Here is a 16,647-nt window from a genome sequence, read left to right as displayed (position 1 = left end):
CTTTTTCTCTCCCAGAAAAAGACACCTGTGAATGAGCTGCATGGGATGGGATTGCAGACAGGCTTGGAACATGGCCACTGCCAGGAGGGCAGGGCTGAGGCCTTGACTGCAACTGCCTTCAGAGACTGCAGAGCCTTGGATGTGCACCAGGTCTGCTGTGGGGAGGGCAGCTTCCAGGGCACCTGCCAGGTGAAGTCTTTGTAATCACCCATGGTCAGGCCTGGAAAAAAAATCACACCGGGTTTTCGGCAGAAGCCGGACTCTTCTATAGGAAGCAGTCCTGCAGACGTCCAGGACTAGCAAGGATAGGAACTTCTTGAAACTGGCCAGCCTTTTTGTTTTCCTTCTTTACTCGCAGTAAAATTCATAAAGCAGAAGAGGGGTGGTGGGTTTGTACTGAAGATGAACGTGAAGAAGAGAAACTAGGACGACTGAGGCCCAGGCCAGAGCCAGTAATAAGGAGGAAACTGTGGTAGCTGCTCATTTCAAAGCAAGAGAAATGTGTTAAACGTTTGAGTTAGAAAGTAAAAGAGTGAATCAGCTAACTTGGAGCTTTCACAAAAATCTTCAAGCTTAATAATATGTTTCCGTGGAGAAGCCAGGAAGCTATGATTTCTTTGTTCTAAATCGCATTTAGGATTCAATGAATTGACATACAGAAAGCACCTAGTGCATTTTCTGAAACATAGTGTTTTCTCAATCAATGTCTGTTCCATTTTCTCAGGGAAGTGGAAGGGGGTGGATGTAAAAATTAGTTAATCACCAAATATGTATTAGATACCTAGTGTGCCAGCTTTTTGTGATAAAATTAACCAACCAAACAAATACTATGAGACAAGGCCCGTGCCTGTAGAGAATATTTAGTCTCGTTGGGGAGATAGAAAATGAAATTTAACGCCTCGTAGTTATGGAACCAAATGAACTCAAGAAAGTAGTGTGGTACCCTGTCAATGGCAACACATTGTTAGGATCAAGAGTTTAAATGACTCTACAAAATTTGCTGAATAGGCCCTACTATAGACCACTGGTCAGTTTTTTATTTTTTTGAAAACTAGGCTAGTGTCATGTTCTCCAGTCTCTCAATAAAACGCATACCATTTTCAGTCACTGAGTAAAATCCTCTGATCCCTCAAGATGTCCAGACCTATCCTTCAGTGTAGAAGAAAATGATGAGGTGTGTGTATGTCTCTGACATCCTGACATATGGCCAGGAACTTTCAAGGTTCAAGCACTCACTTTGTATCCCTGGTTTTGAGATAGGACAGTACTGTAAGTGGTAAAGGAAGGACCCCGAAGCTGTAAAAGCCATCTGACTGTGAGTTAAGAAGGAACATTTGCAACATGTTGAACTGATGTGGGTATTTCTGGATTTAAAAGAGAAGCCGAACGATGAGGAAAGCAGCTCTGCTTCAGTAAATGGCACCAAGGCTGGCACTGGATGAAGTAGCGCTTGAGCTGTCAGGGACTTGGGTCCTCATTAAGAGTGTGAAGACAACTTCTGACTGTATGTCTCTTAAAGAAGAATCATCATGTAATACGGCTTGGGGAAGACACTTCAGCAGTGACCACAGGGAAACAAATCAGTGTAAAACCTGAGAGTTCATGAAGGCATTGGTACTTGGCTGCTATCTGTAGCAATCACATCTTAAGGTTCTTGTGCCCGTCACTGCAGATCTTTCAGATGCCTACCAAAGAAGCAGGCGTGATTCTCTGAGCAGCCAGAGGATAACAAATGGAGTAAGGCAGGGGCCAGTTGTCCCTTTGTTTCTGAACTATTCATAGTACCTTCTATGTCCATGTAATCAAAAGATGGGGATTTGGCGGTTCGCCGAATGCTACTTCAGAGTGCTCTCTGCAAAGAGATAGAATAATTTACTGGCAGATCATGTGGTATAAGGATCTTCGAGGAAACTGGAGACTCTTGGAAGTTTGGACGCTACTGGAAAGCAGGATTCAGGCCCTACCTTTAAATGAGGTTTTCATGGTGTGTTAACCATATAACGTTCACATACCCAACATGGTCATTCAGTTGAAGGGACGGGATGGGAATAACTGTTCTCACTCTACAGATTCAGCTGGTTTTTCTGCAGAAATCTAGTCTTAAAAATCTTCCCTTTCTTTTTATTATATTTACAGTAGATTCAACGCTCAGGTAAGCTTGTTAGGAAAAACAGAGCAAGATAGGCGTTGTTCTCTGGGGGTAATTTGTCAAGAGCAATGCCCTAACATTCTCAGCAAAGCGTCACAAGCCACAAGGTAGTCTCCCAATGATTATGAAAAACATGAGTGGGCTTCTGCATGTTATACTCGGTTTTGTTTCAAGGAAGTCAGGTTATTTTGCTGCTGCAGATGTAACCAGATGTAAGCTTCTTGCAATCCACTTCATGCTATCACACTGAGCATTATTCTTTCTACTGCAGGAAACTGAAGAGTCTTCATGGAGAGTTTGATACTTTATTACTTCAGTTTCATTTTGTGCACTTGAAAAACATTTGCCTTAAAAAAAAAAAATGAACCACCTACAGAAAAGTTGATATTCCAATTCTAGTTCTGCTATTACACGGATTCAGACCTAAAACCTGTGGTGAGGTGCCTATGACCAATTATCCCCACGTGGCCCTCAGAAAAATGTTACAGGACTTGAACCAAATGTTCTAGCGCAGGTATGTTTGCGTTATGCATTGTGGAACAAGCCACCACAAAACTTAGTGGCTTAAAATAATAACTATTTCATTATCTCTTGTGATCCTGTGGGTTTACTGGCTTCAGTTATGAAGTTCCTCTGCTCCATGTGATGTGAGCAGAGTTTGCATCTGGGGGCTTGGCTTGACAGGGACATCCACAGGGGCTTCCTTGCCTTGTCGGCTGTTGATGTTGGCTTTGCTGAGAATTCAGCTGGGATGGTTGACCGCATGACTCTGTTCTTTTACATGGCGGCTGCCTGTGAAGCTTGGGCTTTGCACAACGTGGCAGCTGGATTTCAGGAAGAAGTGCACCAAGTGGAAGGCTGTGGTTCATACGACTCATCGGGGTCCATTTTTAGAGACTAGCAAGCGTAAGCCATTGGGTCTGGCTTACATGCATACACCCAACTCATATGTCTCCCAGAATCACAGTAGGTAATAATGTCCACAGGATAATAAAATTGAGACTCCCCACACTGTGTCAAGTAAATCACCCTGCCTTTGGGGACTAAAAGCAAGATATCCTATTACTTTAAATGATTCATTGAACATTTTAACATTCTCATTCTAAAAATGTGAATGAACATCAATGGTGATTTACTTACTTATAATATTTAATAGTTTTCTCACTTGTGCCTGAACCTCATTATCCTGAGAAAATGTAACTAGAGTTGTGTCTTGGGATGTTAGAAATACCATCTAACGGTAGTCTATGCTACAGGGAATCCTAGAACTCATCTAATTCACCTCCAGCATTTTGCAGAAAAAAATGCTGAGACCTGTGAGGTTATAACTTGTTCAAATCCCCCTCCCCTACTTCAGTCAGGGTTACTTCTCTGTCATTCACTTTACGGAGTGTGGCTCAGGTATCATTTTATTTGGAATCCAATTCCAATACATTAAAGTTTGAGAAAGAGGCATCCTAGCTAATGGTTAAGAGCACAGGCTCTGGAGCCAGGCTACCTTGGACTATGATATAAACTCTCTGTGCCTCAGTTTCTACATTTATTATGTGAAGAAAATAACAGTACCTGCCTTACAGAGTTTTTATGGGGATTATACGAGTTCATATTGGTAAAATGCTTGCAGTTGCACCTGACATGTGAATAGCATTATGTAAAAGGGAAATGCAGAGGAACATCAGACCTGATGGTACTGTGGGTGAAGGCATGGAGCCAGTCTCCTTAAGCAAGACTAATCTTAGCGATTAGCATTAATAGTAAAATATTTCACAGCAAGCCTTGGACATCAGTTAGGATACCTTAGACTGTAAGTAACTGAAAACTCTCCTCAGTCGCCTCAAACAATAAGGGATGTCTTGTCTGCAGTCCCTGTGCAAGCCCCGAAGTCATAGTCATGCCTTGACTTCCAATTGTCAGGCTTCCAAAGGTCACTTGATATTCACTCCATTCCAATTCCCCAGCTCCTTCGGGTCCTCAAGCCTCTCACAGCAACTCCAGGAGCTGTGCGAGATTTAGAATTCCCTCACAGGTCCATCTAGGTGTGGACTCTGCCAGGCTTTCTCAGGTCCTTACCAACCACCACTTCTGTTACACAAACAGCGTAATGAGGGTGGTTGAGGAGTTCTCCATGAAGCTTGCTGTCACCATGGCCTTCACCAAGGGATAAAAGCGTAAATCCCCTCATCTCTCAGAGTTCCCCTGAACCTCTCTGATTTTGGTTATTTGCCACCAGTGCTCTCAGACTCAGCTCAGGGCCCAGGCCCCAGGCCCCTTCTCTGGGAGTCATCCAAATCTACCCTCATTCTTCCTCAGCCTAGGCAAATCGTTATTGTCTGGCAAAAGTGGTCTGAGTATTCATTTAATTTCTTTGCAATTTAATTTTTACAGCCCTAGCCGTGAACTGTTTTCCTTTAGGACTTTGTCTTTTGCATATCAAAACACTCACTTTCTGTCAGTGTATATGGGGATGGGGAGTGAGAATATGGTTATTTGGATGTGGTCAAGGGTCAGGGAATGAGGAAATGCAATGATAAATATCTCAGCTAATATTTTCTAATTTTATCTGGACTAACTAATGCAGTCATTTGTAGTAGAAAAGAAAATAAGTAAACTAAAAATAAGAGTTAAATAGATCAGGACAACAAAATAGAAGGAACCTCAAAGCCAGTTATGATGAACTCGGAGTCGTGCAGACAATTGCTCTAAGAAGTCAGAATTTACTTCAGGGCTGAGTTGGTCAAGGAAAGCTCTACGGAAAGAGTGTTTTTTTTTTTTTTTTTTTTTAAATCTGGGTCAAAATTGATGACTAGGAGTTGAATGGGAATGGATGATCTCATGGTATAGTTTCAGCAGAGGAATAACAACAGTAATTGCATAAAGCCTGGATATTGTAAGTATGTTTGGATGGTAACAAATTGAACAGTTGCCTGGAGTTGCAAATTCATGGAGATCAAAGCTGGGATTCTGTAGATTGTTAAAAAAGAGGATGAGATTAAATATAGCCTATGAAAGATGAGTGACTTTTATAAGGTGACTGAGCCAGGGAACTTATATGTTCTAAGTAAAGAAACATCAGGGATAGAAGCACAGAAATGACACCAGTTTGCCGAGGCTCAGAGAATAGAGAGTGTTCCACTTTTACCAGAATAAAGACGGCTTGATGAGCTTTATGGAACATGAAGCTGTAAAGTTAGATTGGGCCTGGATCTGGAAAACATTAGATTCCTTGAAAACCATATTGTGGCAAGGCTATTTTTAGGAACCAAACCTGGATGTAGCTATCTCTTCCTCCCACATCCCATAGACTAAAATACAGTCAAATGGCCCTCAATCTAACTGCAAGGGAAGATGGGAAGTGCGATCTTTCTGGATGCCCAGGAAAAAGACAGTGTGATAAGTAATCTAGTTTGGACTTCCCATGAACTTGTTGTGTCTCAAATGTTGTTCTGTGAGAAGAGAACAAGGAGATATTTCAAAGAAAAGTACTTTTTGGTGCAAATGTGTCTACTTACAGAAAAATTATATGTGTTTATAAATAGTGAAGATTATTTATACAAACTGACATTAAATTCATCTACTTACATACTTTGGTCTCACAAACGTGAGAGAGCATGGGAGGCTGTCTTGCACAATATAGACACATAATTAAAGGGAAAAAGTAATAATGTGGACACTAGCACTTTTTTTGGTTGTTTGCTTTGAGTCTGGGTGGGGGTGGGTACGTAAAAGACATGGAGATTAATGTTGATTTGATGTAGCCCTTAAGTTAAATCATTTTGTAAGCTGTTAATTTTTTAAAAACTCATACTGTTTGAAGCTATTTGCCCATTTAATGGGGACTCGCCCTTGAGACTGCTCTGACCTAGGAATTAGGCATATTTGGTTTGGTTTTGCTTCACAGGGCTTCCTTAAAGTCTATTGAACTTCAAAAAGTACTTCTTTTATTTTTAACACAATCACAGAGTTATTTTTCTACCTTTTAGCCCTCAACCTGAGTGCTTTAATACCCATGAGGACATCCTACTCTATACTCTGGTTTCATAATTTCTGAACTTTCTCAAATCTGGTGGCCTTTCAGCCACATACGTCACCCCATTAACTGTTCTTCTGCTGATCTCTTTGTATCCCTTGACTTAGCAGAGTGCCAGGAACACAGTACATGCTCAATTAACTGGGTGAAAAAAATGAATTAGTGTCAGGTGTTCCATAAATACAGCATTAATACATATGAATTGTTGTTTAGTGGCCAGTATCTATTCCACTTTTTGTCTTCCTAATAGCACTTGGATTTTGATTGCATATCCATCCCTCTCCAACAATTTCCATGTAGTTTAGGAGATGCTCACCCCAACAGAGGTTTCAAAGATGGGTCCAGATTACTCTATGACAGTTTGGTAGTCCTATACCCTTGTCAATGATTACCTCCAGAAGGGTCCTGTGAACAAATTCTGGCCAATGAGATTTGAGAGAAGCATTCCTAGGGGGTCTTAAGGTAGTTTTTCCTTGTTCTTAGAAGAAAGTGATGAGAAACCACTTTCACGCTTTCCCACTGGAAGTGATTAAGAACACATATTGTCCTAGTTGCTGGCTGGTGACAGCTAATTCATGACCATGAAGGAAGCCAGATTGAGGACAATCTATCCATGGAAGACAGTCAATCCTGGAATATAGCCAAGAAACAAAGCCAGAGCTGGGCTACCGTTATGTGTGAAGTTCCCCCATCCTACTGTGGCGCTTCGAGTTCTGTGAGCCAATTAAACCCCTTACTGTTCATACCAGTTTGAGTAAGGTCGCTGATACTCAGTATCAAAAGCACCATCCTGATACAAAATCCCTAGCCAGTTGGAAAAATTAGATGCTGACCTTAAGAAGAAGATAAAGCTCACCCTCTTCGCCATGCTGTAAAAATTGTGATTATCCTTATCTATGTATAACTATGATACAAAAAAATACAAATATCTGAATAATTTGATAAAATTGACAACTAAGCATGTGCTTTAGGGGAAGGTACTTTTTGGCAGTTCAGAACAAATAATACTACCTGAAAGTTTCCATCATTCTGAGAGGAGTCTCATACTAAATGTTAATAGGAGATTCCATCAAGTCACTTGTTTTTGACATTTTCATGATTAGCTTTCTTATGACAAATCAAGGGCTATGTATATAAGTTTGGGATATTTGGAGTCTACTTCATGAAGCAAATAAGGATAAAAATATATGTACAGATTAATGAAGATGAAGAATAGATACTTATCCTGGAAATGTAGGGTAAATTACTCACTTATTTTACCAAATTTGACTCTGAGCTTCTTGCTTTCCAGGGCAAAAAGGGAACAGAATGAATTATATATTTTCCATATGTATACTGTCATAGGAAACATGATGGCTGAAAGAAAAGTTTTTCCCAGGTACCAAATTTTAAAAAGAATTGATTATACGAATAGATTCTTTCTGGGTAGATTTTCCCAAAAATACAGCCATGTGGTTATGTCAGCACTTATATCAATCTTCAATAAAAGTTAAGAGCATCATGATTAATTATAAATCTCTGATGACATTGATAAGGGAGCTAAAATAATACCTTCTAGGTATGTTTCTGTCTATGATCAGATTTTTATAGGCACTAAATCAAGTTACATTTTCCATCATACAATACTGTATTCAAAGTTTAATTGGGTTTTTGATAGGAGCTAGAGACAGATAATTTGAAAATAAACCCTTCACAGGGATCTGAAGTATGCATATTCTATGGTGTTGAAAAGCCATTAAAATATCTTGAATATCAGACCCATGGTGGAATTCTGTCTTTAAGAGAGGATTATTCCATGTATGAAAAAAATTGGGGTAGAGTCGAACTTCCGTCAGGAAGTAGTTTTTGATACACATTGATTACCGGATTAAGTGCTGCTATCAATGGTTAAAAATTCACCATATAGAATATTTGCATTCTGCATCTGACAAAGCAAATAATAAGGTTTTACTGTAAAAACTTCCATTTTGGATTAAACATGAATTATTAAATAAACAAATTAAGAGTAAATAATGATTCCAGAATACTGTGAGACAAATGACTCCATCCGGAGAGTCGGTGGTTGGAGTTGCACCTCCACTGATTAGTAGTTATGCTTTGGGACAAATGACTTGCCAGTTGGCCATTTCTAACTGATCCAACTCTTCTTACTCGCCTTCAGATCCCTACTATCCTTCAGATCCCTCTGTATTATTTCACTCTGACCTAGCCTGGTGTCTGCCCAGCTCGCAGACCTACTGGTTGGGTAACATCATCTCCATTCTCTCCTTTCTTCCTCAAATTTCTGGAAGATCCATCCTTTCTAGTGTCCATCCTTCTCCCTGGGTCCCATGTCCTCCAGATTCCTCCAGGGTCTCACCCTGATGATCCTCTCTATTATATATTTTCAGCCTCTCCCTCAATGACCTCCTCATCTGCCTTTAACTATAATCATCTCTCTACCATATTAACAAAAAAGGTGTCTAACCTCTTGCTCTCTGCCCTTTCCTTCATATCAATGCCTTTTAAAGTGTTAGAGGCTCGGTGTCTCTAATTCTCTTACCTCTCCTGACTCCTCAAATCCTGTCGTCTGGCTTCTGCTACATTATTTTCCTAAACCTGTTCTCATCGAGGTCATCCAAGACCCTTCTGTTGTTCTTTCTTAATTAATGAGACTCATTGTATTTGGTTTATCATTCCCTTTTTTGCATCTCTTTCTTCTGTTTCTTGTTCTGTCTATCCTCTTGCGTCTTCTCTATGGCCTCCCTTTTCTTTATCCATTAAGTGGGGACATCTTGGTCTCTTGTATAGTCATCTTTGGTCCCATCCGCTGATCTTTTTATTAGGCTCTGTCCCTCCTCCTCCTCTATGATTATATCAGTTTACTGTTGGAAAATTCTTCGTGGATTTTCCCTGTTATGTAAAACAGCCTTAGATGACAAAGTAAGACTTGCCACAATCAGCTTTTATTCCACCAAATAAAACCTCTGTCTTTTATTTTTAGGATGCCTTCTTTCCTATCTCACATTGAATTTCCCTCATTTTTGCATGTCAGTATCTTTGAACTAGGAATGATTCATTTAAATGGAAATGAGCATTGTGCTATGTCCTGTAGATATAACTAACAGTAACACAAATATGATTCCTGAATTCATGTACTAAATAATCAAGGACTTTTCCTATAATCATACCTATAACTCGAAGTCCAGCTCAAATGGAATCTTCCTACACTTTACTTAATCCTAATCTTCTCATCTAGAATAAACACGGATTCTCTCTGAAACCAATGCATTATTTTCTTTTAAAAAATTCTGAAGGTTACATACAGTAGTATCCACTTGTGCATATGTGTGTGTACAAATAGACACTTCACCAAGTAGATATAGGAATGGCAATGACAAGAAGGGATGTTTAACATCATCCGTCTCTAGGGACATGGGTGCATTGATGAAGCACCACATCCCACCATCATCCATGATTTATCGCCTCCAGTACATTAAAGTGGGTGATAAATGCATCTTTCCCAGCTATTACTTCCATATCCTCCCTCCACCCCTGGGTATCCCACAATACTGTCTGTCTCTAGGGTGTCACTACATACCTCTTCCTGCTGAATTTTCTTTATCTCAGCCCACTGGGCTGAATTTAGAACAGTTCCTGGAAGATGTTATCTGGCGTGGCCACGTTCTCCGTAAGAAACATGTGTGCTTGTCCCGCCAAAGAGGGAGTGCAGTTCTCTATTCTAATACCACAGGTGAAACAAAGAAAACCATAAAATTTCTTTAAAAAATCTTTCATCTTGTTAAAAAAATTGAGCACAGAAAGAAGGTAGAATCCTATAGGAAAATGAGCTCCATACTAGGAGCTGATGGTCATAGTTGCAGAATGTGTGTATATTAATTATCTTTATAGAAGATAAAGTATATGTAATTATCTTTATAGAATTCCAATGTTCTATTTAAGAATATATTTTCCAACAAAAGCACTCAAAATAGGAGCCACGAAATATTTGTCAGATTTAAACCAAATGATTTCACCTAATAAAAAACATGCTGCTTCAGACCGTTCTTCACTATATTTGACCTATGCTTGTTGCAAGAAATCTCTTTAGATGCTTACATGACTTGTGTATTTGTATATTTTTGCAGGCGCTTATATGCTGCATAGGATTTGAGATGGTCTACAGTAGACAAAAAAGAAAAAGAAAAAGAAAATATTACAACATGATGAAAGTAAAGAGTTAATACAAGAGAAAGAATGACACCAAGGAAAGACTGAGACTTATTTATTCTAGGGGTTTCAGATGGTTGGTGTGCTAGTGTGTTTACAGATAAAAAAACAATTGCTGTAAAACCAGATTCCCCCAAAATATATTAAATGTGAAATTCATTTCCAAAACAGTACCTATTTTTCAGACCCCAAGGAGGCAATTTAAAAGTCAACAAATCAGTACAGTCTCAAAGGATTCAAAACTTCTATGAGAAAGAATAAAATATTGCTAGATCCAGTAATGATGAGGTATGCTCCATCACCAGATGTGTCTCCGGGTACCTTCTCTGTATCCAGAACTAGGAGAAGGGGTGTGCAAGTTTGGAGGAGAAGTGGAAAGCATGGACACTGAACTCAGCAGGGTGACTTATCCATTTATTTGGGGAAAGAGGCACACAGAAGTCTTGATTTTCGATCAGGACAGAACAGACTAAAACCTTAAATTGGTTTAAATGAGCAGATTAATCTTATATGCTAAAACCTCAGTTTATGGTGATAGTTTACATTTGTAGAATAGTTTTTGCTCCATCCAGAGCTCTCATTTCGCTTTCATAAAATGAGGTGAGGGAACTAAGGAATAGAGTCACATAGCTAATGATAATAAAAGATTAACGCTCATGTTTCCTAATCACTAATCGATTGCATGGTCCACCATTGATTTTATTCAGGTTTAATTTTTCTCTGTTAGTTAATTGAAATATTACTGTATGCCTGAATAATATAGAGAGAGGTAAATAGATGCAACAAAATAAGTTTAATTCAGCCACAGCTAAAATGACCAGAACCCAGACAGTCAGGTAAATGTTTCGATAATCTACCACAGCTGTTTCTTTTTTTGGGGGAGGGGGGAATGTATACATTAACTTTATCTTATTTATTTATTTACATCTTTATTGGAGTATAATTGCTTTACAATGGTGTGTTAGTTTCTGCTTTATAACAAAGTGAATCAGCTATACATATATATATATATATATATATATATCTATCCCCATACCTCTTCCCTCTTGCATCTCCCTCCCTCCGACCCCTCTAGGTGGTCACAAAGCACCTAGCTGATCTCCCTGTGCCTAGCTGTTTCTTACTTGTATCTTTTGAAGTTGTTAAGGTTCCCATCCATCCCCTCTTCCTAAGCTAATGGCCAATATTTATTGAAAGCTTATTTTATTTCAAGCATGACTGCAAGCACTTTATACGTATTATTTCATATTTTCATTCTCAAAAAGCCTGTGAGTTAGCAATTGTTATTATCTTCATTTTGCAGACAAGGAAACAGCAAGAGTAAAAAAAAACTTGTCCAAGGCTACTTAGATATCAGAATCAGGGTTTAAATTAAAAGTGATTCTGAATGTCAACTTCAGTTGGGGATGTCAGATTCCAGACCTGGTGCTATATTGCCTCAAATAAGGTTTAGACCAGTTTGGTGCCATTCTAACAATTCTCTGTATTAATGTTACCCTTCCCTACGGAGCTGACAAGTGCTCTGAAGAAATTAGCTAATTAACCATCATGTCATTTATATTGTATTACTGGTCTTTTAATGGGAAGGGATCATGAGCTTGCTCAAAGCCGGCTTAGTGGGAGTGTCAGAAAGAAAATGTGGATTAAATTTCTCAGACTAAGAAACCTCTCATACAGATTTAAGGACTTCGATTGAAGCTAATTATAAATCCATGCCATTTTATTTACCATGGCATAAGAAATCATCCATTTCCTTCCTCCCCAACCCAATGCTATTCTGCACAACTAATGAATTAATTTAAGAACCAATGCTTCATCTGAGACAAGGTGATGAAGGATATATAGGAATCAGTTAGGTGGCAGGTGTCTAAACAATGCCTGATTAGATGAAATGTGTTTTCCTTCAAATGTATTAGCATAAAGTGTCATATAGCCTCAGAAGTCAAAAACATCCGGGCAGTTATAAGAGCTAATGAGTGACAGGATTTTTCCAGGGTCCCTTCATTATAAGCATGAATGATTACTTAGTGTGGGGTGAACAATCAGATTTATTTCTTTTATCAAGCAAATATCCTCACCCTGAACATGAAAAAACAATCAGTGAATTATGAGCAAAAGGGTTTAGCCAAGGCTGGTGTGGGTGTGTGCTCTGAAATAACATTTCCTTTTGGGGGTAGAGAACCATGTCAGCAAACTTGAGAGAGGAAAATGGGTTCAGGTCATGAATGTGGTAATGAACGCCTGGGTCTGAGTGGGAGAGACTGAATGTTTGTGTCCCCCCCACCCCCCCAAAAGATTCATATGTCGAAATCCTATCTTTAGATGTGATAGTATTTGAGCATGGGGACTTAGGGAGCAAGGTAATTAGGATTCCATGAGAGTGGAGCCCTCATGAATGGGATTGCTGCCCTTATAAAAGTCATGAGAGAGCTTGTCTCTCCTCTCTGCTTTCTGCCCGATACAAGAAGTTAGCAGTCTGCAACCCAGAAGAGGGCTCTCACCAGAACCCAACCATATTGGCACCCCTATCTCACTTCTTCAGGCTTCAGAACTGTGAGAAATAAACGTTTATTGTTTAAGCCCCCCAGTCTATGGTACTTGTTTGTAGCAGCCCAAGCTAAGCTAATGAGGTCTGCATCTGCGATGGCATTGTCCCCAGTCGTACTGGACTTTCTCGGCTCGCATCCCCGAGAGAGATTCAGGAGCCACCAGCCTCCAGATCGTCCATTAACATGTAAATTCAGTGCCTACCGCAGTCCAAGTGAATCACTCTTTCCAAATGGAAACATGTGGTCTGCATTTCTTCCTATGCCTGTGCTCCTTCTGTCTCCTCAAGAGGCTCTTAATCAGTGGTGTGATGCTCTTGAAAACTACACATGCCCAGCCCACCACACCCACTTTTGTTCCAATGCAGGAACCTATCTTATACTCATTTTTTTCTTCTTTACAAGAACTTAAAATTAAATAAAGCAAACAACTGTGTATCTAGACCTACGGACCAGACCCTCTTCTCTGCAAATTCTGATATTCAACAGTCCATCCTGTGGTGGCGTGTGACACACTGACATCATTTCTATCTTTCAACATTATATGTAGACACAGTGAGTTTCATATAATTCATCTGTCCCTGGCTAGACATTTAGAGCTAATATCCCATCTGATTCTAAACATCTTATAATACTTTGAGAAGAGATGATTTGTGATAAATCTTCACGCACACATTTAAATGTCTATTGAGCATGGTTCCCCAGGGAGATACCACAATTCACGGGGTTACATAATTTAATAGATATTCTCTTTCTATAATGAAAAACACTGATAAGTTCTAAAAGATAAATAAAAACACTTTGCTGCATGGACATTCTTCCTTAGTCCTTGATCAGAAGTTTACTGGTTGTTCTGAATTTTGAAGAAGGGTTCAGAATACCAAAAAATCACAAATATCTTCAAAAATCAATATATTCATATCTCTGAAATATTGAACTCCACTTCTGCCCGGAATAAATTTCATGCTATTTCCATAAAATGAGGAGAGTTGTTCATTTGTAACAAAAGATTACAAATATTAGATGGTGATTTTTTAAAAGTTTTTAAGAATACAGTGTGCATATCTGTGAATTTCCTGTTTTTTGCTTTTTTGTTTTGTTTTGTTTTTTTGATAAGTGTTGGTAATGAAAATTTCCATCGAGAACTGGGTAAATGTGTGAGGAAATCAGCTTACAGCCATTTTGACAAAATTAACATGAATATATATCTGAACGTTAAAGAAAATTCATCTCTTTGAATGAGTTCAATATTATAAAGAATACACAATTTTAAAATGTATTTCTATGTCAATAGTTTAACCTTTTGTACATGATTTTCGGAAAATTGAAAGATTAAGTCATGTTTAATAAAAGACTTGAATTACATTTGCTTTAGGAGCAAAAGTAGCTAACAGGATGGAAAAGATTACGACCACTGTTAACAATGAGTTTTAAATAATAATGATGGAGCACCCAGTGTATACTCTAAACATTTTTATGCATAAAGGACAAAGAACTTATGTACTGTATATGTGCTATATAGGTATTTTTAAAATTTATTTTCTTTCATTCTTATTGAAGTATAGTTGCTTTACAATGTTGTGTTAGTTTCAGTTATACAGCAAAGTGATTCAGTTACATATATATATTATATACATGTTATTTTTCAGATTCTTTTCCCTTATAGGTTATTACAAAATATTGAGTATAGTTCCCTGTGTTATATAGTAGGTCCTTGTTGGTTATTTATTTTATATATAGTGATGTATATATGTTAATCCCAAACACCTAATTTATCCCTCCCCCACTTTTCCCATTTGGTAACCATAAGTTCGTTTTCTATGTCTGTGGGTCTTTTTCTGTTTTGTAAATAAGTTCGTTTGTATCATTTTTTTTAAGACTCCACATATAAGAGAGATCATATATTTATCTTTCTCTGTCTGGCTTACTCTACTTAGTGTGATAGTCTCTAGGTCCGTCCATGTTGCTGCAAATGGCTGAATAATAGCTGAGTAATATAGTTTTGATTTGGTTTTATAACCTTTAAAATACAGGCCAATCAAGTATTTACTGGATTAGATACCCTGTTAGTAGCTTTAAATGTTACTTTTAATACTTTTTAATAATTTTATGATATTTATAATATCTTAATAATTTCATAATAAGCTCTGGCCCTGCTGATACTTTATCCTTCTCAATTTGCAACTGTTCCTTTTAGGAACTTTTGAAGTATTCATTTAAAAAAAAAAAAAGGTACTCAAGAGTTGACAGTGATTTAAGCTTTTTTTTTTTTTTTAATTGAGGTATAGTTGCTTTACACTGCTGTGTCAGTTTGTGCGGTACAAAAAAGTACATCAGCCATATGTATACATATATCCCTTCTTTTTTGGGTTTCCTTCCCATTTAGGTCACACAGAGCACCAAGCAGAGTTCCCTGTGCTACACAGTAGGTTCTCATTAGTTATCTATTTTATACATAGTAGTGTATATATGTCAATCCCAGTCTTCCAATTCATCCCACCTCCCTCTTTCACCCTTGGTATCCATAGGTTTGTTCTCTACGTCTGTGTCTCTATTTGTGCTTTGCAAATAAGATCATCTATACCATTTTTCTAGATTCCATATATATGCCTTAATATATGATGTTTGTTTTTCTCTTTCTGACTTAATTCACTCTGTATGATAGTCTCTAGGTTAAGCTTTCTTATAAGGCACATTCTCTGATTTTTAGTGAAATATAATGATTCATAAAGTGTATTCTCATATAAGGGCTAAATGTATTTGGGAAAGCCCATTGCCTATATGTTGCGCTTAAAATTCACAGATCCCGTCAACATAGGGAATATTCATAGGAGTCTCTTTAACTTTGTCCAAATATTTCATAAAGCCCTTTACCGTGAAACCCTTTTACATAGAATGTTGGGAGGTGGTATTAAGAAAAACACTTCTCAGTAGCATCTACTAGGCAATCCCCATCGAGCACCCTTGACTTAGAGTTTAACTATAATTAATGGTCCTCTTCCATTATCTCATAAATGGAGTCAATGGCACATCTGATTCTCTTCTAAATTTGGAAAGGCTGATATCAGTCTTTCAAGTTCAGCAGAAGTAAGACCTGCTACTCAGCACTTAGCTCATTATAAAGTAGTTGTCTGATAGCTCTCCCTTTAGCTCAGTAATTCTCATCATTTTTCACTGAACAGAATAAGGCTAAAAAAATCAGCATGGACAGAGCAATATGCCATAAAGTCAAGTAATGTGATAGGACCATCTTTCATATCCTGAAAAAGAAATGATAGCTACTCTCAGAGAAGATTCTTGAGGACTATTGTGTAATATTTAGAGCAAAAAAGAATCTTACTTACAACTTTTGTTTCAGGATTTTTTTTATTTAAACAGAATATCTTCATTCAGCACAGGTTGTTGAGTGTTTTCTATTCACATAATGTCTAGTATGTGCCCAGAAGTGAACCTTGAAAGCAAGCCTATACTTTCGCTAGTAGGAAGGCAGATCTGTCCTAAGCTGAACACATGCCATGTCAGAAGCAACTGAATGGCATTAGGGATTCAGTCTATGGAAAACAGTGTGTTTTTCTTTTCTTCCCAAATGCTAACTAATGAGAACCTAGGTCCTTAGCCTCATTAATACTAAGTTTTCTGAGCTACAAGCTGGCTCAACATTACTAATGGAAGTGACAGCCTATGAGAAATTAGAGGAGGAAAGGTGAATTTTTACA

General features: G+C 38.2%; 1 protein-coding gene across 1 annotated transcript in view; it reads left to right on the top strand.

Annotated features, from left to right (window-relative positions):
* LOC137204224 (netrin receptor DCC-like) overlaps positions 1-3,050 on the top strand; it is a 190,869-nt gene extending 187,819 nt beyond the window's left edge. The window contains exons 9-10 of the mRNA XM_067701461.1: positions 16-189; positions 2,805-3,050. Coding sequence (XP_067557562.1) covers positions 16-189; positions 2,805-3,050 — 420 coding nt within the window. The remainder of the gene's footprint in view (positions 1-15; positions 190-2,804) is intronic.
* The last annotated feature ends 13,597 nt before the right edge of the window (positions 3,051-16,647 follow it).

This window comes from Pseudorca crassidens, chromosome 12 (assembly GCF_039906515.1).
Source record: "Pseudorca crassidens isolate mPseCra1 chromosome 12, mPseCra1.hap1, whole genome shotgun sequence".
In the NCBI taxonomy this organism is placed as follows: domain Eukaryota; kingdom Metazoa; phylum Chordata; class Mammalia; order Artiodactyla; family Delphinidae; genus Pseudorca; species Pseudorca crassidens.
The sequence above is the reverse complement of the archived record's forward strand: the minus strand, read 5'-3'. Positions and strand labels throughout refer to the sequence as shown.